Source organism: Chamaea fasciata, unplaced genomic scaffold (genome assembly GCF_029207755.1).
Source record: "Chamaea fasciata isolate MVZ Bird 193981 ecotype frontalis unplaced genomic scaffold, bChaFas1.0.hap1 SCAF_16, whole genome shotgun sequence".
NCBI classification, from domain to species: domain Eukaryota; kingdom Metazoa; phylum Chordata; class Aves; order Passeriformes; family Sylviidae; genus Chamaea; species Chamaea fasciata.
Window position 1 is genome coordinate 13,781,983 of NW_027094101.1, and position 21,019 is coordinate 13,803,001.

General features: G+C 50.4%; 1 protein-coding gene across 1 annotated transcript; it reads left to right on the top strand.

The window, feature by feature from the left end:
* Positions 1-716: 716 nt before the first annotated feature.
* NAA60 (N-alpha-acetyltransferase 60, NatF catalytic subunit) lies at positions 717-19,093 on the top strand. Its single transcript, XM_066198453.1, has 7 exons — positions 717-902; positions 11,787-11,902; positions 13,044-13,173; positions 15,205-15,301; positions 17,473-17,707; positions 18,430-18,613; positions 19,004-19,093. Exons 2-6 carry the CDS (start codon positions 11,793-11,795, stop codon positions 18,584-18,586), a joined length of 729 nt encoding a protein of 242 aa, XP_066054550.1. The 5' UTR covers positions 717-902; positions 11,787-11,792; the 3' UTR covers positions 18,587-18,613; positions 19,004-19,093.
* Positions 19,094-21,019: the final 1,926 nt, after the last annotated feature.

The following is a 21,019-nucleotide window of genomic DNA, read 5'->3' on the forward strand; positions in this document are numbered from 1 at the left end:
GGCTTGCCAGAGGGGGTGTCCAGCTCCTTTATTGTCCTGCTGTGCTTCCCCGAGCTCCCCTCTGCAGGATGGAAAAGCAGGAAAAAAGGGATTCTTCCTACACACCAGAGATGGTGACAGAGACCTCTGCTGCTCTGCTGTCCTCGTGAGAGGAGATGTGGCACCCCTGTTCTGCACTGGCTGCAAAAAAAAAAGGGCAAATTAGCCGGAAGGTGGGAAAACCTGATTGAATGGAACAGCTGGCAAGGAAACCGAGGAAATGCAAGGTTAATAACAAATGGAGAGTTAGGGTTGGGAGGGATCTCTGGAGATCACCTGGTCCAACCTCCAGTCCGTCGAGTTGAACCCATAATAAAAATAGTATCTTAAACTTTTGGTCAGGCAGCTGGACTAGGCAGTTGTTGTAGGTACTTTCCGACTGAAATATCCTGCCTCATCTCACTTTTTAGAGCTTCAACAGCAAGGAAAAACCCTTTAGAGCTAATTTCAGGATTAGAACCATGAATGGCATCAAGTCCTTGTACCGCACGACAGTTCTGCCTCCTACTCCTTTGAAAGATTGAGGGAAACTTCCGGCCAGGTGACCCAGGGCCGTGACCAGCCCCAGCCCTTGTTTCCCAAGCGCCTGCGCTCCAGGGCGCCCCTTTAGTTAATTAATTCCCGCTGCCTTAATTACGGCCCGTGGGCCCCGCCGGGCGCCGCCCCCGCGGCCTCAGAGGACCGGCGCGCCGCTGTGCGCGTGCGCAGCGCTCGTGGTCACGTGTCCGGCTGCCAGCCAATAGGGAGGCGCGTTACTGCTCGGTGCCCCGGTTGAGGAAGTGCCGCCGGTGTCCGCGCCCGGCGCTTCTCCGTCCGGTTCCGCTCCCGGGATGTGCTGAGGGCGCGTCCGCCGCCCCTCGCAGGTGAGCGGGGAGGAGTCTGGGGGCTCTCTGCGGTGGGGAAGGGGGCTGGCGTTGTCGTGGTGATTTTGTCCGGGACGGGCCCGGCGCAGTCGCCATGGCAACTCCCGGCCTTAGGTGGCCGCGGCTCCGGGGCCTCGGGCTGTGCTCGTGTCCTTCCCCGTAACCGGAGAGCTCGGTGCCGCTCTTGTCGCCTGTGGCCGTCTCCGTTTCCTCCTCCTCGGCGGCCCAATTTCCCCGGGGCAGGCCGGGATGTGGCGGCTGGCCGGGTCGGGCTATTCCCCGCGGGGTTTGCTCGGGTCGCTCCGTTCGCCGCCGGGTGTTTTCAGAGGTAACACCGGCATTGCTGTGTCCGGCCAGGAGCTAAAACGCATCTCGGACAATGCGCTCTTGATTACAGGCATCAAATTATTATCGTGTCCCACTGCAAGCTGTCTAAACGTTTAACTACGGTACCTAGTTGAGTTTGAACTCGGCCTGCTCATAAGTGTTGGTTTATCCCGGTTTTGTTGCACTGCAGCAGCTCCCAGCCCTTTCTGGGCGATGGTACTGAGCTCCTGAGCCTCGGCCACGCTTCCCTCCCCTCTGGCCTTTCATTCGGACACAGAGGCGTTAAATATCTGTGCCTACCTCAGACCAGACTCTTTACAGATGGCTCTTTTTCCCTCTCTGTCTGCTCTGATAATTCCCTGTGCCCTCCTTTCCTGCTGAGCCACTAATGTTCTCAGGGAGCTCGCTGTGGATGCTTTTTCCCCTTGCAGTGGTCGGCACAAATTGGAAATGTCTGCATTCCTTTTTCTTTCTAATCTACCAGCTTACAGTTTGACTTGGCTTTTGGCATTGTGGGAGCTTTCTGCAACTGCCAGTAACTTTAGATTTTGCCATCCTGGAAATCTGTGCCCTATCCCAAAGGATCATCAGCCAGGTTTGTTGCCTGTCTGTTCCTCTCTTCTTCCATCTAGTTATCATGAACCTGTTGAATGGGCTCTCTTTACACTCTGGATTCTTCCTAGATGATTTTAATCTAATTAATTCTTATAATTAATTTATTTTAATCTGCCACAGCCTCTCCGTGGTGCGGGTTAGTATCCTCAGAAGTCTTTATGGAGGACACTTGTGGGAGCATTTTGGGAGCACTGTGGTGTGTTCTCAGGTTACCCCACTGTCTGTTGGAATAAACTCCAGCAGGCTCTCACAAGTGAGGTGAGAAAAACAAACAAACAGCCCCCCAGAGCCCCAACTGCTGGGCCTGTCCCCGTGGGTGATAATTACTGTGTGAGCTCATTTACAAGACAAACCTGAGCAGCCCTGCCCCCCTCAGCAGCAGTGACCGCGATCAGGCTTTTACAGCAGAAGGTTTCCTCTTGCAGGTTAAAAATTAGTTCTGTGACATCTTGTAAACTGCTCTAGTTAGTGTTCCCGCACTTGGTGCCAGAGGAAGAAGCATTCAGGAGTGGCCCTGAGACAATGTTTTGCTCTCTGAAGCTGCTGCTGTTTCTCTCAGCGGGTTGTTTGATGTGCTTGAGGCAGATTGACCTCTCATGTCTGACTAGTTGGGAAGTGGGTGTCCTGTGGATGCCTCCTAAAACCTGTGCCATTCTGAATTTTCACTTGTTTTCCTAAACCGGTGCCAACCATCCTGACTCCTGGTATCCAGACTGGAGCTGGATGTGATGAAACCTTGTGGGAAGTGCCAGTGGAATTCAGGAAATGGTCTTAGAGCCTTTAACAGAGCACGTGCATTTAGTTTTATTTACAAAGCCTGGTGCTTCTCTCATGTCTGCTGCTATTTCTTTCCCAGGAGGGATGATCTGTATTTGCATGTGGGGATGGGGTTTTTGGGGGGCTGTTGTGAATACAGGGGTTGGGGCAGGATGGTCAGCGCTGGGCTCAGAGCCCGTCAGCTGCTGGGAGCTGCTCCTGCCTCCCAAACGCCATTCCCTCATTTCCTGCCTGTTCCCACCCGGCCCCTCCCAGTGTAATCCTGCCGTGAGCAGGTGGAGCTGAGGCTGGAAATACCTGAGGAATTACAGGTGCAGGTGGGGGACTTCCCGGCAGGGCTGACCCGGGAATTCCTGTGGTTCTGCCTCCCTGCTGCTCAAGGCCACAGGGATTCCCTTCAGTGACAGCTCAGGGGCTTTTAAAGAGCCTGTTGGGCTTCAGCTGTTCAGAGGGATAGAGAAGAGATTTGCCGAAGCTGAGCACCTCCTCCGCAAACTCGGAAGCCAAGTGCTCTCCAAAATCATCCCCAGAGTGCGGTCACTCCCACCTGGCTGGTTTTTAACCAGTCACAGCGTGTCTGGTGGCTTCAGTGCAGAGTGTTGCAAGAAGAGCTTCGTGTCTCCCCCACCCACTTTCCTCCCTGCAGAGAGCTGGGAACAGGAGCTGCTCCGTTTTCCAACGTTAGCTTTTAATTAAGTTTTTTATTTCTGCTTTTCAACTTACTACTGTTACTGTCAGCACAGACACCTATACCAGAATCCATTTTAAACGTTATTAGTTTAAAACAGCAGCAGTGGAGTTTTTGATTTGAACCTGAGTGTCTCGTGCCTGGAAAACTGCTGCAAAAGGAGAGGAAAAGGAGCATTTTGGCTCAAATTTTAAAGTCGGGATCTTGGAGAGGTGTTAAGTTTGGGGCACTTGTCTGACAGCTGAGGAAGGAATGTTCTTTTCAAGCTTTTTCAAAATCTATTTTATTTGAGAGCACCTTGTTTGCAGTAACCTCTGGAACGTTGTGTCGGTGTCTCCTGTGAGGGTGCAGGTGGAGGGGCTGGGTTTTGTCATTGCTGCTCCAGAATGAGGACAGTGTGTAGGAGATGGAGGCAGCCTCAAATTCCCTTCTCCAGGGGTTTGCAGGCTGCATTTCTGGCTGTTTTTTCAGTCACTACACACATTTTCTGTGTGGCTGTTTATTCTAACTTAGAAAGGGCAGCAGGACTGCAGATGTGATGGATCATTTGGGGTTTTTTTGTTTGTTTCCTGGAGGAAGAGGCACCTGCTGGGAACTTGCTGTGTATTAAATGTCCCCTCCAGCGAGGAGCTTGGTGCCAGTGTGCCTCTTCTTTGACCCTTGGGTTTGAACTCCCCACAGTGCCACTGTCACAAAGCAGATTTTCCCTTCCTCCTCTTAACAAGGAAAGATTTAACAGCAAAACCCTCTTAGAGATTCTTGTTTGCCGTTCCCCAGAGGAATTGCTGTATCTGGGGCAGCAGGAAGCCAGGCCTTGTGGAGTATGCTTTAAAGACCCTTTATCTGGGGACTGGCTCCTGTGAAATCCACGGCTCCAGCAATATTTCCAGAGCTGTAAGGTGAGAGAACAGCCCAGAAAACGACCCACATGTAAAGCATTAATGTTTCTGCTGCTGGGAGTCTGCCAGATCTGGCTCAGAGTGTGTGGAAGATCAGGGGTACAGTTTAAAAGGATTTTCACTAACAGTAAGTGTTCTTTATTTCTAGGAACTAACCAATGCTTGCTACTCTGGCAGAACTACATTTTGCTTTCTCACTTCTTACTGTCCTTTTGGGGCCTGTTTCAAATCCTGATCCTTCGTGGCTGGAGGCCACAGTGTTAATGACAGCGATTGTGGGTGTTTGCCTTGGAGGCTTTCAGCGCCCTGGTGTGCACACCTCCGTGCGGGTGGAGTGGAGAGTTGTGTGGAGCTGCAGACAAGGCACAAACGCGTTCTTAGAGCGGTGTTTTCAGAATTTGAGAGCTGAGGACAAACAGTCTGAGCCGCCTGGGGTGAGCCTTTAGGAGGAGGGCTGTCTGCCAGGATGGTTTTCCCAGGCCGTGTGTGGCAGTGCTGCCTCCCTGGCTGTCAGAGTTCAACGTGCTCTGGCCAAGCTCTTGTAGCTGTTCCACACGAGGAGGGTGTAATATCCAATGTAAGATCCAACTGACCTGTTTGGTGTATTTGATGTGAAGTGGGAGTCTGATTTAGCTGGGTGAAATGCAGAAGTCACAGCAGAAGCTTAACACAGTGTTGGCAGTGCATGGCTGGACCCAAATCCACGTGGGGTGTTGCTGGTCTCTGTGTGCTCGCTGCCAGGGTGCTCAGGAAGGAATACACAGGTTGAAGCATGCTTTGCTTCCTTCAAAATTCCCTTTTTTAATTGTCCAGTTTTTATACTTTGGGCTCGGCTGTGTGTATGTTCCTGCCACATCAGTCTGGCTCTCTCAGGAAGATGTGATTCTTTATTAATAATTGGCTCAGGGCACCTGACAGTTCACAGGTGCAGATGTCTTATCTCAACCCCAGGTTACCCTCCAGCCTCCCTGGGGCTGAGATGAATTCGGCTTTCTTTACAACACAAGCAAAACTTTCTTTTCCTCGAGCTCACTGGGTTTTGCCCTCCTCCACTGTGGGGTGCTGTTCAAGCACACTGCCCTGGATGGATTTCCTGGACGAGAAAGTCCAGGCACTGACGAACTCCTTTCTCCAGAGTGATGTCCCCAAGAGAATCCCGTGAGTGCTTGGGCTGTGCTTTGGGGACAGGTGGGGTCCACAGGGCAGGGCTGGATTAACCTCGTGTGTTCCGGGGGGCTGTGCCAGGCCAGGTGCCTGGGGAGGCCACTTCCTGCACGGAAAGAAGCTGCTGTTGAAGGAGTTTAAATATTAAGGAGTGCCAAGTCTTGAGCTATTGCACACCCCTGAGAGCTCCACGGGGGGCTTTGAGGCTGAGTGCTTTTGATTGTGGTAGAAAAGGCAGAAGAACGTGGATCAGAAGGTGTTCTGGGCAGTTGTAAAGTCACACAATCAGAGCCTGCTTCCCCCCACGTTATTGTGGTTTTTTTCAGACCAGGGCATGGAATCAGTCATTTCGTCCTAGATTTTTCATGAAGAATCTCACTCATTCCAAGCGTCTGCTAATGCAGGGAGTTAAGTGCTGGCAGTTCTGGGCAGCACTCCTGTGGGATGTGATGGGTGTTCAGGGGTGGAGGGGAGACAATCACTGAGCAGTGTGTGACCGGAGCTCCAGGCTCTGTCAGTTTGCATAACAGAGTGGGAGTGAGGGGAGCTGTACCTTCTGTACACAGCTTTGTGTGCTGCCTGTCCCAAACGAACCCCTGTGGCATTCCTAGAAGGAGCAGGAGCATTACATGGATACACAGTGTGACAAATGCCCTGGCAGGTGTGCTTGCACTGCAGACTGGCAGAGCTGGCGGTGTTGGTGCAGGCAGCACATTAGATGCCCCAGCTTCCAGTTGTGCCTTTAGATCCAAAGGAACTGGTCTGATTCCAGGAAGTGTGAAGAGATTTCTTCCTCACTGACATTATGTGGGCCTAAGCAAGCTGATCTAAGTTGGATTAAACCCCAAAGGGTCTTTCCCACCTATATTTTCTTATTCTATGGCCGTACTTGAAGTAGTGCTGAGAAGCTGTCAAGCCAAGTATTTAAATATCTTAAAAAATTTGACTCCTGTTTTCTGGATAATGTTGCCCTAAGTCCTGGAAGCACCTCTTTGAGATTCTTAGTAATGAATTCATGATATTTTGAAATCCAGTTGCGCTTTCATTGTATTAAATGAAAGGAACTTGGTGACAGAGGTGTCTGTGTGCAACATTCCCTGCGAGACCAGTAACCTAAAAACACAGTAAGCTGAAAATGAAATGCAGCAGGGAAATCTTTACTGCTTTGTGGAATTAGACTGGTTCAGACTGAATGGCTTAATGTAAATCAAATCCCCAGTGCCAGATGGCACGAGGTAGAGAGACTTATAGCTGTGAAAATTCCTGTTGGTGTTCTGGAAGATAATAGCAGACTTCATGGCTGGTTTGGGTACTGTGGTACTCAGTCACAGCTAAAATCCTGCATTTTGGTAGCTTTAAAATTCTCTCTGGACTTTGTTTGATCCTGTTTACTTACAAGTGAGAGAGGATGCCAAATGTTATTAATTTTTCCTTCCTGGAAATCTTGTGTTACTGGGATCTGAGGACTGTCCAGATTGCGACTGAAGTTGCAAACAAGGATTTGGTGGTGACACTGGAGCAGCGCCTCTGGTGTGAGGGCACCAGGCACGAGGAAATCCACCTCTGTCCCTGCGTGCAGATCTCCCAGGGAGTGTCTGTAAAGTGAAATGGAGCCCCTGTGACACGTCCTGCAGTGCCGGGCAGGAGCTGACAGGACGGGGGCTCCCCGTGCCCGGTGCGTTGTTTGGTGTCACTGCCGTTCCTCGGGGACAGCCCCTTCCTGCTGTGCCCCTGGGACTCGTCTGCAGGAACTTAATCTTTTCCTTCGGAGGAAGGACAGCAGATAATCCTTACTAATCCAGCAGGAGTGTGCTCCAAGTGAATACTTTGAATTCCTGAGGTGAAAATCCTCATCCCGAGTCTTTGAGGATCTGCACTGTTTAATGTTGGAGGTGTCGGGGCCCCGGGCTGGCTGGGTGTGCCTGAATTGTGGGATCCAGTTATAAACACCCACAGCCTGCCAGGGCTTCCCTTTATTCTTCCCTGCAGCTCTGCTGCCTTCTGCAGGATGAATTGATCTCAAGGAGCTTTTAAGTAAAGTAAAAGGTATTGATGAACTTCGATCCAGCTTTGTTTCTGCAAGTGAAGAAGATTCCTTCACGTTGGTTTTTGTGTGAACACTAAATTTAAAGTCAATACGTCCCTGACTGGGAATTAGAGTTGTAAACAAACCTTGTTACTATTTGTTTGACTTTAGTCTTAGATTACTTTAGATAGGCTTTTATTCTGCTAGGAAATTCAGTGATATTTGTTGCTAGATCATAGATTTTTTTATTTGGGAATTTCACGAGCTTATCTGCATGGAAGCTGAAGTCAAAATTAATGAAACCAGCGTCTTCTTCACTGGTGAAATCCAACTCATTTTGCAAGATGCATAAGGCAGAAACATTGTTAAAACATGTCTAACAATGATAAACAAGGGAAATCTGAACTTGGAGAACCACTTGGCAAGGTTTTGGTAGGTATGGAAGTGCTCAAGGGATTTTCAAACTCATTTAAGCAGCTGCCTGCCAAAGCATCAGGCTTTATCCTCATTTGGACACCCTGCTGGATTAAGAGTGCTGGTTCTGTATGGCTGCCTGTCTCTCTAAAAATGTGATCTTACGTAGATTTTATTAGGATTTTTTTTCTTTTAATACAAGAGCTCTAAGAGGGAATGAAAAGCTCCTGCTCTTGAGAAAAGCTTGAGCTGAGATGTCTTAGCTCTGAAGCAACTGGTCCATGTAAATAAACTGTTCCTGCAGCTGGCTCTAAACAAGAACTGCTCCTTCTCCACAGGACCTGGGAGTGCTCGTGGTGGGAATGTCAGTGCCTGCACTTGGCTCCATCCTGCTGAGTGAGCAGGGACAATTCCTGGAGGCCCAGCCATGGCTTGGGCCAGTGCTGGAGCCAAAGGCTCTGCTGCCTTTTAGACAGAACTGTGAAATGCTGTTCTTTAGCTCATTATAGCCACAGCTTAGTAATGCCAAAGGTTTATGACATCATTTATAAATAGTAAGAGTAAGTTCAGGCCTCACAATGTACTTTAATTTAAAGTTATATGTCAAGTTGGCTTATTTAGTAATGCATTTACTATTTCTTTTCATCCAACTTCCATTACTGCTAAATATTTGTCAGTCATAAGAATTTCAGCAGTTCCTCTGAACTACCCAATACACCTGAGGCAAAAACGTTTTGCAAGATTTGCTTCAACAGAGCAAGGCAGAAAACTAGTAAAAATGCTTAAAACCTTTATGCTTTCCTGTGTTTTTGAAATGAATTTGTTATGCATTAATATCTCCAGGTTTTAGGTTAGAAAGGGAATGAAATGTTCAGTTTCTAGTTCTACTTGCTCCTGACTGCAGCATTTTGTAAGAGGGTGTCCTCGGGGCTTTTTCAAATGTTTGTCTGCACTATCCCTTCATAAGCATGAAATGTTAAATGAAATATGAAATGTTGGCTCATTTAGTAATCCTCCTGAGCAAGTGCTTCCTGTTTTGACAGAAGGGTGAGGTTGCTGTGTCCCCTGGGAGGGAAGGCAGTGGGCAGTGCTGGCCATGGCACCCCCCAGACTGTGGCCATCATGTGAACCAAAGGCTGACACCTGAGAAAAAGATATTAAAAGAGAGAAGATAACTTCATTTTAACTTTCCAAAGTGGCCTTGACTTAACCACATGTCCCTGGAGGCTGCATTTGGCTTCACAGTAAGCCACCATCTGGTTTCAGAGGGCAGAACTTGTGTTCAAGCAGAACTTTTCAGAGTTGCTGCCTCTAAACCCCCTTTTAGCTTCCAGGTGTTTGTTTTACACTGATAGTGTTTTTGGTTTGTTTTGTGCTTTCGAACATGTATTTTGTCCTCTTAAGTTGACTCTAAAAGTGATTCTTAGGTCACTGTGTTGGTTGAGACTTGAGTTGAGGACTTCGGCTGTGCTAAAGGACAGCGTTGCCACAGGCTGTGCCCAGGGCCAGGACCTGCTCTTGGGTGTTTTTCCAGGCATCCCAGAAGACCCAGAGGCTGTCACCTGGATATGAAGGGAATTGATTTGCTTGGAATTTCTTCTCTCTTGGTCATAGGAGCCACTTACCACAGCTCCTCCAGCAGCAGTGACACCTGGCCAGGGAGGAAGGGGCACAGGTCTGCTCTCCTAAACCCCTGTGGCAGGACATGGTGGCAGACAGGTGTCCCAAATGTCCTTTAAATGTGCTGGTGCCTCTGGATTGAATCACATTATGGATGGAGTGAGTCCCTGCAAACACAACCAGCCGTGGGTGTCTGAATTTGAGGGGAGGGGGATTATCCTGTTCAACTCAACAGTCATGGATTACTTTTTTGAGGCTGGCTTCAGCTGCAGGATAATGCGTAATGCTTGCCCAGCTCTGTGAGAGTATGGTGTTAAATACACATGGACTAATCCTCACAGGAATGTGTCCTGTGCTGGCTCTGCCTCTCCTCTCTCTTTTCTACTCATTAGCAAAACCATGGCTCTGGTGTGGTGGTTTCATTTCTCTCTGATTTATTAATGCTGAGAAGGGGTATTCCCTTACAGGAGCATTGAAACTTTGCAAGAAAAATGATCCTGTGCTGTGTCACAGCTCTGAAATGGCTCAGCAAAGGCTTCAGCGGGGGTGGGGGGGTCAGACTGGGGTCCACAGCATCACCAGTGGCGTCGATTAGCAAATCTTTGTCCTTTTTTCTTCAGGGTCCCATGGGGTGAAGCTGAGGCTTCTTAAAAGGTCACCAGAGGCTGGGGGTGGGGAGTGTGTGCACTGCTGTGACAGGGTATGGATTCCAAGTCTGGCCTCTGAGGGCTTGAGCCACTTCTGAGAGTGTAAAAGAAGTTTTAAAGGCAGCAAGGAGTGCAGGCTTTGTAGGTGCTGAAGTTGTTTTGAAACTGGCACCTGGACTGACTGTGAGTGCTGTGGACTGCTCAGTGAACATGCAGCCACAGTCCTAGAACAGGCTGGGAAATAGCTGTGCTGCTTTTTAAGGAATTCTTTGGAGAGGAACAAGTGATCCATTTCAGCACAGAGTGACTGTAACAGGCAGAGTAGAATCATGGACTCTGCTGAAGGGAAGGGACCCATCAGGATCACTGAGTCCAGCTCCTAGCCCTGCACAGGACACCCGGGGAATCCCACCATGTGCTTGAGAGCTTGTCCAAGTAAGGTTAGTAACTTAATAATTAATTGCTAAATGGTAAATTTGGCAACTTAAAATTACCAAACTGGCAATTGTAACTTTGCCAGCTACAATTTTTGTGTTGAAGCTGCTCAAATGGCATATGCAGTCCAGTGAGGAGTGTGTTTATGTCTGTTCCTCCTTGAGCTCTGAGCTCATCAGGAACACTGGAGAGCTGAGCAACTCTTTTCACAGCAGGGCATAGACAAACATTGCTCTGTGCAGCTTTCCCCTTATAACTTGGTGCTTTGAAACCAAGACTCGAGACTTAAAACTGGGAAAAGAAAGTAAAAATTTTTAGTAATTTGTTGTTGTTAAGGGCGGTGGCTTTGTTTTTTTTTTAATTTGCATCCTGGTCTGGGTCTTTTACCTGGGAGGGTCAGAGTGAGAGAGATGAAGGAAATGACTCCTCCTCTCCCCACTAATCTTGTCTGTCTCTCCTGGGACTTTGTCCTGCCTAAAATATGTTCTTCAGTCATCCATCAGTGCTACAAACGCTTTTACAGCCACTTTAGCTATCACTTGCTTCTTTCCCTCTGGTACTTGTTGAAAAGGGCTGAAAACATTGCAGCAAGTGTTGTGTTTGTGCTTAGCAGATCGTGGCAGGGCTGTGGAGAAAAGGTGTCCTGGGATTTCTGTATCTGAGCGCTCTGTGCTGGGCTGGGAGGAGCTGTGGCACACAGCAATGAGGGGAAGTGAAACTAGATCTCATTTCACCAGCATAGGTTAAACAAATGAACACTTTAAAGAGTTGGAATCCTCTGCGATATGTACTCACTGGAGATGGCAGGGTTGTGCAAGAGGACTTTCTAAATGTTCCTGTAGCACTGCTTCCTTTTTAAGCTGTTTGTTCAGTTTTGTTTTAACAAAATGTTGGTCCTGCAGGGACATTTGAAGAGCTCCATGTAACATAAGGTACACTTGGCACACTGTAGGCTCATTTAATGTCTTTTTGGAAGGGCTGGTGGTCACATGCTTCTTGCACACAGAGTCACCAGACTGTGCTCCCAGGGATGGGGATGTGCCTGGATGTGGGGCTGGAGGGATGGGTCAGGCTGGGCTGTGAGCTGGGCTTGCCCCATGGCCAGCACAGCTTTGAGTCCCTTCTCAGGTTCTTGTTGCCGTGTTTTGCTTCATCTCTCCTGCAAACTCAACTTTTCTGGGAAAAGCAGCTTCATCCCTAGCAAGCCCCTCGTGGTGCTGTTGGATCAGAGCCTGTGTTCCATCTCTGCTCTGGTGCTTCCTTCCCTTGCAGGCGTGAATGACAGAGGAGGTGCCCCCGACTGCACTGACGGATGTGAACCTGCGCCTGCTCTGCCACGATGACATAGACACCGTGAAACAGCTCTGTGGAGACTGGTTCCCAATTGAGTATGTGATGTCTGGGCGGCGGGGGGGCCTCGGGACAAATGGTGTCAGCTTGCACTGCTCCAACTCTCTGCAGCCTCAGGGTTGTTGCCAGGACAGCAGCAGCAGGTTGGGAATCTTCTGTGCGCTGTGGTGCTGTTGTTGTTAAAGATCCTCTGCTGCCTGTCCTGCAGCATGCTGGAGTCATCAGAAACTTCCTGTGTGCGGATTTTGGCAGGAAAATGGGCTTTGTCATTAAAGGGAAAAGGATCAGCTTCTTGAGAAGGACTGAATGAGATGGGGAAAGGAGGACACCTCCAGGGAAAAGGACAGCATCCCTGTGCTTGTGAAAGGGAGTTGTGTCCTGGAGCTGGGACAGCACCCTCAGAGCTGAACAGAACTGGCCCGGAGCTGTTCCTGAGGGGCTGCTCTGAATCAGCAGAACTGCCCTTGGATCGCTGCTCCTCCTGTAGTCTGGCTTAAAGCTGATCTCAGCCTGGCCCAGGCCAGCTCCCCAGACCCACATTTGGTAAATGCCCATGACCTCACAGGAGCTTTTCTGGAGGACACTGGCAGATTTCTGGCCTAAGACATCCAGGGAAAGCACAGCTGTAGACTTCATGGATTTTTAGCTTCAGCTTCACAGAGAAGGTTTATAGAGGATTCTAGCAGATTATAATTAAGATTGAATAAAACATAACAAATCAGCAAAAGCATTCATAATATTTTGAGTCTGTAGATTTCTTTTAAAAGCAAGACTTGCTGAACTCTCCCTTGGAAATAAATGAACATATATTAGTTTCCCTTTAGTAGCTGCAGAAGGAGGAGGAGAGCTGGAGGCTGGTGGTGTGATTTTTTTTTTTCTTTTCCTATCAACATGCAGCATTTTTTACATGTGTATCAAATTAATGAGATCCTTACACTCTTAGATGAGGGCAGATGGATCTTGCATTTAAAAATAACTTGCTAAAGATGGATGTGAAAGCTCTGGGCAAAGACTGTAAGATGAAAATGTGCTTCTCTTAGCAAGGCAGGAGGCCATTACATGTTGAAAGAGCCCATGGCACCAAATGGGATGCAACAGCTGTTTGCAGTGGAGGAGCATCTCATGCCTGTCCCATGGGCTTTGCACCCACAAACATTCCTGTTTCTGCTTCCTTCCCAGGTACCCTGACTCATGGTACCGAGATATCACTTCCAACAAGAAGTTCTTTTCCCTGGCAGCCACGTACAGAGGCTCCATCGTGGGGATGATAGTGGCAGAGATCAAGAGCAGGACGAAGGTGCACAAAGAGGTGTGTGACTCCCCTGGGACAGAATCCAAATCCACCCCCTGTCGTGGGGAATGGCACTTGTTTGGGGTGGGGTTTTTCCCTCCCCTGTTCAGGCATGTGATCTTGAGTTAATGTGAGGAATGAAGCAGGTGGTGATTTCCAGCTAATGGAGCAGGGCTGGGTGCGTGGCACCACAGAGGCTCTTCCTGCTGGGGCATGGCCCCGTGGGGAGCTGAGGGGTCACATCCTGCAGGCTAGGCCCTGGCCATGGCTGCTGTAGCTGTGGGAGCACAAACTTCTTTTTTTCTTAGGAGCTTCCTTAGCTGTACTGGGTGAGTCACTCTGGTGACTTCCTGCAGAAACTCCTCCCTTTACACGGTGCCTGTCCCGAGCCCTGAAGGGAGGTAACCTTTCTGCAGAGCTTGGACTTCAGAGATAACAGAGCTTGAGGGCCAGGAGAGACAATCCAGTGCACCAGAGAGAGAAAGAAGAGATGGTCAGTGAAGACAGCATGGGAGAAGAGCACTAAAAAAAAGCAGGGGCAGTGCAGGGAGTGCCTAACTCCTGGAAGGCCCTCAGTGTTGGGGTTAAACAATGATCCCAAGGTGCACAGGAGCCCAGAGCACAGAGTAGCACATGGATCTCTTCACCTCAGCTGTCTGGCTTAATCTCAAAGTTCATCAAAGTCAGAAGCTGCATCTTCAGCAACTTCTGCAAAAGGCTTTTGTTCCAACCAAGGTGAAAGCCAAGGAATTCAGGCACTGCTCTGGGCAATTGGGCCTGTGGAACGTGCTCCTTGTCCTCCGCAGCAGCGCAGAGGTCTCCAGCTGGCAGAGCTCAGGTGCAGCTTGCAGGCCACAAGGACTTGCTGGGTTGGTCTAAACACTGCTGGGTGACTCCAGAACTGGTGCTTTGAATCCTTCTGGTGAAGAAAGCAACCATGTCTGTCCCTGAACCCACAAATAATGTACATAGGTCGGTGTCTTGGTTTGGGAGAGACAGGTGTCTGCTAGGGAGGGCAGGGCCTCCCTTGGAATGGGGAATTCAAACCCTCTCCCTCCGAATTATTATAATTTTGCAAATTAAGGGGGCTCTCAGGCAAAGATATGGGAATAGGAATAACAGTTCTTTACTAGTGTGTATAAGAAGGCAAACAAACAACAGCTCCATCCAGCATTAAGAACAAAACAGAAGCAGGAACCTCGAAGGGCTTTGCTTGACAAAGCCCGGGGCAGTCTGATCTCGGAGCCCCTGCAGGACTCTGAGAGCACCGAGCTGGAATGGTGGAAGATCCCGGGCTGGTGGATGGGATGGATCAGAAACTCCGCGGTGGTAGCTGGCAGGGCAGGGATGTCCCGGCAGGGCAGGGGGGTGCGGGACCACAGAGTAGTAAAAAACCCCTCAAAGCAGCGCCGAAGAATGGGCGGCGGCGGGACAGGGCCGGCCCGGCTCCAGCGGGGTAGGAGGAGGAGCTCAGAATTCCTGGGCGCACGAGCAGATGGGGGTAGATTTCCCAGGACCGGACTTGGTGGTGACAGTGAACTCCTCCCGCAGCAAGCAGCAGCCTGGCCGTCCTCCCTCTGATGCCGAGAGCAAGAGAGTGAAGCCGCCTCCAGCCCTGTCCTTTACCTGCCCCCCAAAAGCATTATCTTCCCCCTCCGAGGGAAACTCCCAGAGACAAAAGAAGGGAAGCCCCAATGTTACAGTCCTCTCCTTACTTTTGGCCATCTCTTTGTTTTGGTCAAGTACCCAGCAGTTAGTCTCCTAGCAACTTATGGGGAAAAATTCTATAAGTGAAAAAGAAACAAATCTAACCCCCAACAGTAGGAAAAGGCATGGTTTGTGTTCTGCCTCTGGGAGGATGATGTGAAAATAGGAACAGCCCCATGCTTGGATATTTTAACTTCCGTTCCAAAAGCTTCAGCTAAGTCTGTTCATGGAAGAGAAGTGTCCTGCTTTAGCCTTGTTTTCAGGTGTTCCAGTACAGGGTTCTTGCTTTCTCCTGTGCCTCCCCAGGTACCCTATTAAATAACCTGTCCTATCTCTACTCAGGATGGAGATATCCTAGCTTCCAATTTTCCTGTGGACACTCAAGTTGCTTACATCCTAAGTCTTGGAGTGGTGAAGGAGTTCAGAAAACACGGAATAGGTAAGTGCCAGCTGTCGGTATTGTTGGCCAGGTGTGGCCAGTGGGTGTGAGTGAAGGAGCTGCAGTATTATCTCCCTGCAGTATCCCTATGGGAAGGGCTTACCCATGACTGGGACCAGCAGGTGGGATTGTGCAGGTGCACTGGGAGGTTTTTACTGGTGTGGGCACAACACAATGTGCAAATACTTCCAAAGAGCGCAGGCCTTTGTCAGTCTTGTTCCCAGGGGCCAGCTGAGCACACCAAAAACTCACACTACTGCTGCTGAGACTGAAAGTGTAAGAACTTCACCCAGAAGCAGGGTTTGAAATTATTTTCTTTCTGGGTATTAGCAGTCTGATCTCTGAGGCAGAAAACAGAGCTGCTTTTTTAATCTTTCAGCTTCAACAGATAGAACGAACTGTGAGAAAACCACAAAGGGAACTGGAAAATAGTGTAACTTGTGCCTGATCAGATCTCAAATGTACAAGTCAGCTCTGATTGTCTGCTGCCACGTGCAGCATTCCTGCAGCCATCTGAACCCCTGGAGTCAGAAAAGCTTTCTCTCTGTTGAGAGCAGTGGTGTTCTGTCACCAAGTGCTGCCCTTCAGGTGCCATTCCAGGCAGGATGTGGGTCTTTGCTCTGCAGGAGGGAATGGGCCGGGTTTGGCAGCGTGGCCCAGGGGTGCACACCTGGAGTCTCTTCAGTGGACAGGGGTATAACTCAGCACCTCCAAGTCCTTCCTTCTCCCCCAGGCATGTGTGCACAGATATAAACTTAGAGGATACATAAAGAAATGATCACAGAGTCCTTGGTGAGAGCAGTGTTTAAACCTTCCATTACAACACCACTGCAGAGAATTTTCTGTACAAAGAAGAAAGTGATAGCACAGAATGATGTTCACAGAGGGTGGTAAAGAGATCTTTCTATAAAATATGGTGATTTTCAGTCTCCTCTTAATTTCCAAATCCTAATTTTTTTTCCCAGTTCCATCTTGCTGGAATTTTTTCCTTTCAGAGTCAGTCTTTCCTGTATCCATTCCATCTGCCTATTGTGTTGCTGTGCTCTTTCAAAAACTTTGAGCTTGCACCTGTAGCAACACAACCTAAAAACCCTGCTTTTTCTGAGACCCTTGAGTTTTTCTACTGGTGTTTGAAGCTGTAGCCTTTCATGCAGGAGGCTCTTCACTCCAGCCATGCTTCTGAACACTAAAGCTCTGATTTTCCTCTGATTTTTGTAAAAGGGTTTGGTTTCTAGTTCTCTGCTGTTAAACCACAGGACAGCTGGATTTATGTGAGGTAGAAGACTGGAATATCTCATAACAAAATTGAACTGCTCCGTTGTCGATGTCTCAGTGGTTTTTTGGTCTTGGCTGATACAAATTCTCACTAAGTATCAAGAGAACATGAAGTCAGTGCTGTTGACTTCTGCTCTGAAATCCTGTGGCTCCTCCAGGGAGTGTGACAGGCCCTGGGGATTGTGAAACAGCAGAAGCCATCTCCCCTGTGAGTTAGGCTGATCCTTTAGCTTGGTGTTACCACACCTGCTGGGAGAAGTTCCCGTGCAGGTTCTGCTGGGTCCCTCATGCCATGTTGAGGTGGTGTGGGTGAACCCCCAGGTCTTGTCTCTTGGGGCTGGAGTATCCTCTGTACCCTTGTCTGGTTTTTCCTGCTGACTGCAGCAAATCCAGATTGGATGAGACTGTCTCCACTCTTCCTTAGAAGGCATCTTAAAATCCCAGCAGTTCTTAGATTTTGATTCAAGTTCAGCAGACACAATACAATAACCTGCTCCTGAAGTCCTGTTTTGACACTCTGCTATATCAAATGGCTTTAAAATAAATGTATGGAGTGAAACTGATACCATTGCAAATGAGTCACTGACCTTCCCCAAAGCCAGGAGTTGCTCTGCTGGGGATGGGCCGTATTGTCAAAGTTCTGCCTCATCGTTGTGGTTATTGCATCAGAGGTTTGTGTCTTTAAAATCTCTGGGTTTTGAAGCCGTGCTCGTAGGTGAGACCATGTATGGAGACCATGTAGAAGGTCCTGTGAGAACTGGGTGGGATCTGGGGTCTCCAGGTGTGTGCAGCAATCCCTGGTGCAGGAGGGCTCAGCTGGGCCCACACACCCTCACACTGGTGAGGGTCCCTGGGGCTGTGCACACACTGTGATCCTGCTGCTTTCCCTTCAACAGGTTCCCTCTTGCTTGAGAGTCTGAAAGATCACATCTCCACCACTGCCCAGGACCACTGCAAAGCCATCTACCTGCACGTGCTCACCACCAACAACACAGCAATAAACTTCTATGAAAACAGAGACTTTAAACAGCACCACTATCTCCCCTATTACTATTCCATCCGAGGGGTCCTCAAAGATGGCTTCACCTACGTCCTGTACATCAACGGCGGGCACCCACCCTGGACAATCTTATATCCTTTCCCTGCAGGCTGCTGAGCAGAGGCCAAAGCCTGTTTGGGGTTAACAACAGCAAAGTGTGGGTAGATGTGGGACCTGAAACCTGCTCAGATGTGGGTTTAATCTGAAGCCATAAGGAAGGTGATGTTAGGGTTATGTGATAGGATGGTTGGAGCAAGTTGGATGCCAGTGAGAGCGAGTGCTGGTGTTAGGCCCAAGTGCTGGGTGTGCTCTGGCTTGTAGGGTGCAGGATTTGGCATAAATAGGGCAGAGAATCCCTTGGTCTTGCTTCCTGTGGCCTGGGGTCTCCTGTGAGTCTGGGCTGGCCTGGATCTCAGCAGGCTGCTCCCACACTGACTTAGGGAGTTTGTTTCAGGTCAAAGGATCGTGGAGAAGAAGCCTGATCCTCGCTGGGTGTAGCTGGTCAGTTCCAACCTCCCTGGGCAGGTGGATGGATTGCTGTTCTCACAGGATCTTCTGTGGCTTGCAAAGGGAACTGGCAGCTGATGTTTCCCACACAAGCTGGGGCTGCCATTCCCACATTGCCATCCTGTGCAGGGCAGAGCAGACCTGCTTTTGACAGAGAGGTGGAGGCACTGATTGCAAGAAGCAGATCTGACGGAGCTGAGTGGCTTCCACCGTGTCAGGGGTCCCTGCAGGCAGGGCGGGTCCAGGAGTCATTTATGTTCTTTCCCAAGTTACAGTGGAAGTGTTGCTGTCCTTAACTGGTGGCCACTGACTACCTACAGCACATTGGCTCCACACTAGCCAGCCTGAGCCCATGCTCCATTCCCCAGAGGATATACAGACAAGCCCAGAGCCTCCTCTGCAGCCTCCTGCCCTGGTCTGGCATTTCTGCCAAGAGCAGCATCGAGTACAGCCGGACAATGTGACGGACTGGGGGTGCACAGGAAGCACAGGTGGGTGCTGGGGACAGCTCCCTTCCCTGCCACGGCCCCTGTTCTCTGACAGAGATCCTGGAGTGAGCTCACCCTGCTGCTGTGGAAGGTGGAGCTGTGCTCCAGCTCCAGCCAGCGGCTGAACTCCTGCTGGTTTCACCTGAAGGGAAATCAAATTCTGACCTTGTTTACTTGGGCTCCTTTGGGAGCCCAAACCCCAACAGCAGGTGGAACGTGCTGTCCCTTTCCTTTTCCCAGCTGGTGGAGCAGGGTGCAGCGCCCACAGAGAGGGAGCCACAGTAACTGGAAGCCCCATTTGCTGCCAGTGTCTGACGTTTCCAGGACAGTGGCTCCCCAGCACACTTTCCCTAAGTGTTTCCCTAAAACATCTGCCCTCTTTTCTTTCCATAGGATTGTTTCTCCTGACACCTGACACCTGGCTCTGCACTGGTTCCAGCGATGACAGCTCGTGGCCAGTGACCCAGCCCCCGGACGCGACTCCCTGTTCCCCAGGGACTGACCTTTGGTAGAATTTCACCCTGGGGCTGCAGCCCCGGCTCCCCACGTGGGCTGGGCGGGCCGGGCTGTGCGGCAGCCCCTGGCGTCACCTCCCCGTGTGCATGTTGCACTGTCCCCGCCACTCCCCTCGCCTCCCGTTTGCTCCTCCCCGTGCCCGGGATGTCGAGGGGTTCAGCTGCTGCTCCTGCTCCATCCACAGCTGCTGAGAGCAGCTGCGGGAGGTTCACGGATCTGCACTGAGGAACCATTCACATGAACTGGGAGAGCCTGAGCAGGCCCCGGCTGCCAGGGCAGAGTCTGCCCTTGCTGCTGGGGGAGGGCAAAGCGGGGAATGGGAATCATGTTTAGGTCCTGCCACATCAGCTAGCTGCTGGTGCGTCCTGTGGGTAACTTCCAGGGAGAGCAACTGCCTCGCATGAGAAACTACCCAGCCCCACCAGCCCTCTGGAGTGATGTAAAAAGAAGTATATAATTCAGGATGCATAAAGTAGAAGGCAGGGAATGAAATTGCTATTTCATAGTGAAATATATATATGTATTATACTGTATAGATCTTTCTGCCTTTGTCCAGGATGGAATGTAGCGGGGGGGGGGGGGGGGGGGAGCTGGGAATGTAGAATCTGGTTCAGAGCTGTTCCTGGCTCCAGGCTGGATTTTGCAGGATCTCGAGGGATGGGATGTGTGCAGAGACCACAGCAGCTTTTCCTTGCTGAGGAGGATCCTCCAGCTGCTCAGCGTTGTGCTTTGGGCTCTGGGCTGTGCTGGGCAGTCTCTCAGTGGCTGCCCATGTCCTGGCTGCAGGACTGAGTAGCTCGTGTGCAGCCAGTGTGGAGGCCCCAGAGCTGCAGCCAGGCCAGGGGCCCTGCTGTCTTCCCATGGCACATCCCCCTGCCCTGGGCAAGGCTCTTCCTCTGCTCAGCATCATGTTCCTTATTCCCACCTAATTATTTAACTGGGACTGGAGCAGAGGGATCCATGTCAGAGCAGGGCCTGGATGGGCTGGGCAGGACCTGGGGGTGACATAGGGCTCAGCTGGGCCTTAGAAGTGCCAACAAGCACATTCTGACCTTGCAGCCTGGATGGGCACAGAAAGCCCTGTCAGTGACTCAGCCCCTGGGTGGGAGTTCACTAATAAAAGGATGCAGGAGCTGAGCTGCTGTGACTAGAGCCAGGCTGGAGAGCAGGCAGCCTCGGGGGCTGGCATGTTTGGTGTCTGGGAGCCAGCACCAGGCTGTTCTGGGAGATGCTGGTCCTTCTGGGGCTCAAAGACAAGGTGAAGAGATGTTCACGAGGAGTCAAAACAGGGCCCTGATGGAAAGCCCAGCCAGGGCTGCCCTCGGAGTGGGCCTCTTCCATCCCGTATGATGTCTCTGCCTCCCCTCTAGTTCAGCAGGGCCGGTGGCACTGGGCAGGCAGCTCCTCTCCCAGCCCCAGTGCTTCCTCAGGGCCCCTGACACCCCTCCAGCCTCAGCTGTTACCTCAGTTTGGGGTATTTTTGCTCATCCACTTTTACTTAACACATCTGTTGGTTGACAGTTTCTTTAGCAGCCCAAGCCCGTTTTTTCCTCAGCACCTGCTTCCTCTGGACCAGAATGAAGCTCTTCTCTCCCGATCACCTGGGGCTGATGTGTGTCTGTGGCCCCAGCTGCTCTCCTGCCCCTTACACAACCCAACTCCACTACTCCGCACATCCCAAGGGAGCTGTGACTGGTCTGTGTGCCCTCCTACCACCCTGTCCTGAGGTGTCAGCCCTGTCCTCACCTTAGCCCATTATTTATTGAAGAACCTCTCGCTAAACATCTTCAATTAAACCAAGCCTTTTTTCAGTTGTCTGTCCCTGCAGAGACTCCGCCTCTGAGCAGCTGCTTGTGCTCTGCAGGCCCTTTTCCGTGGGGCTGGGGGTATCCT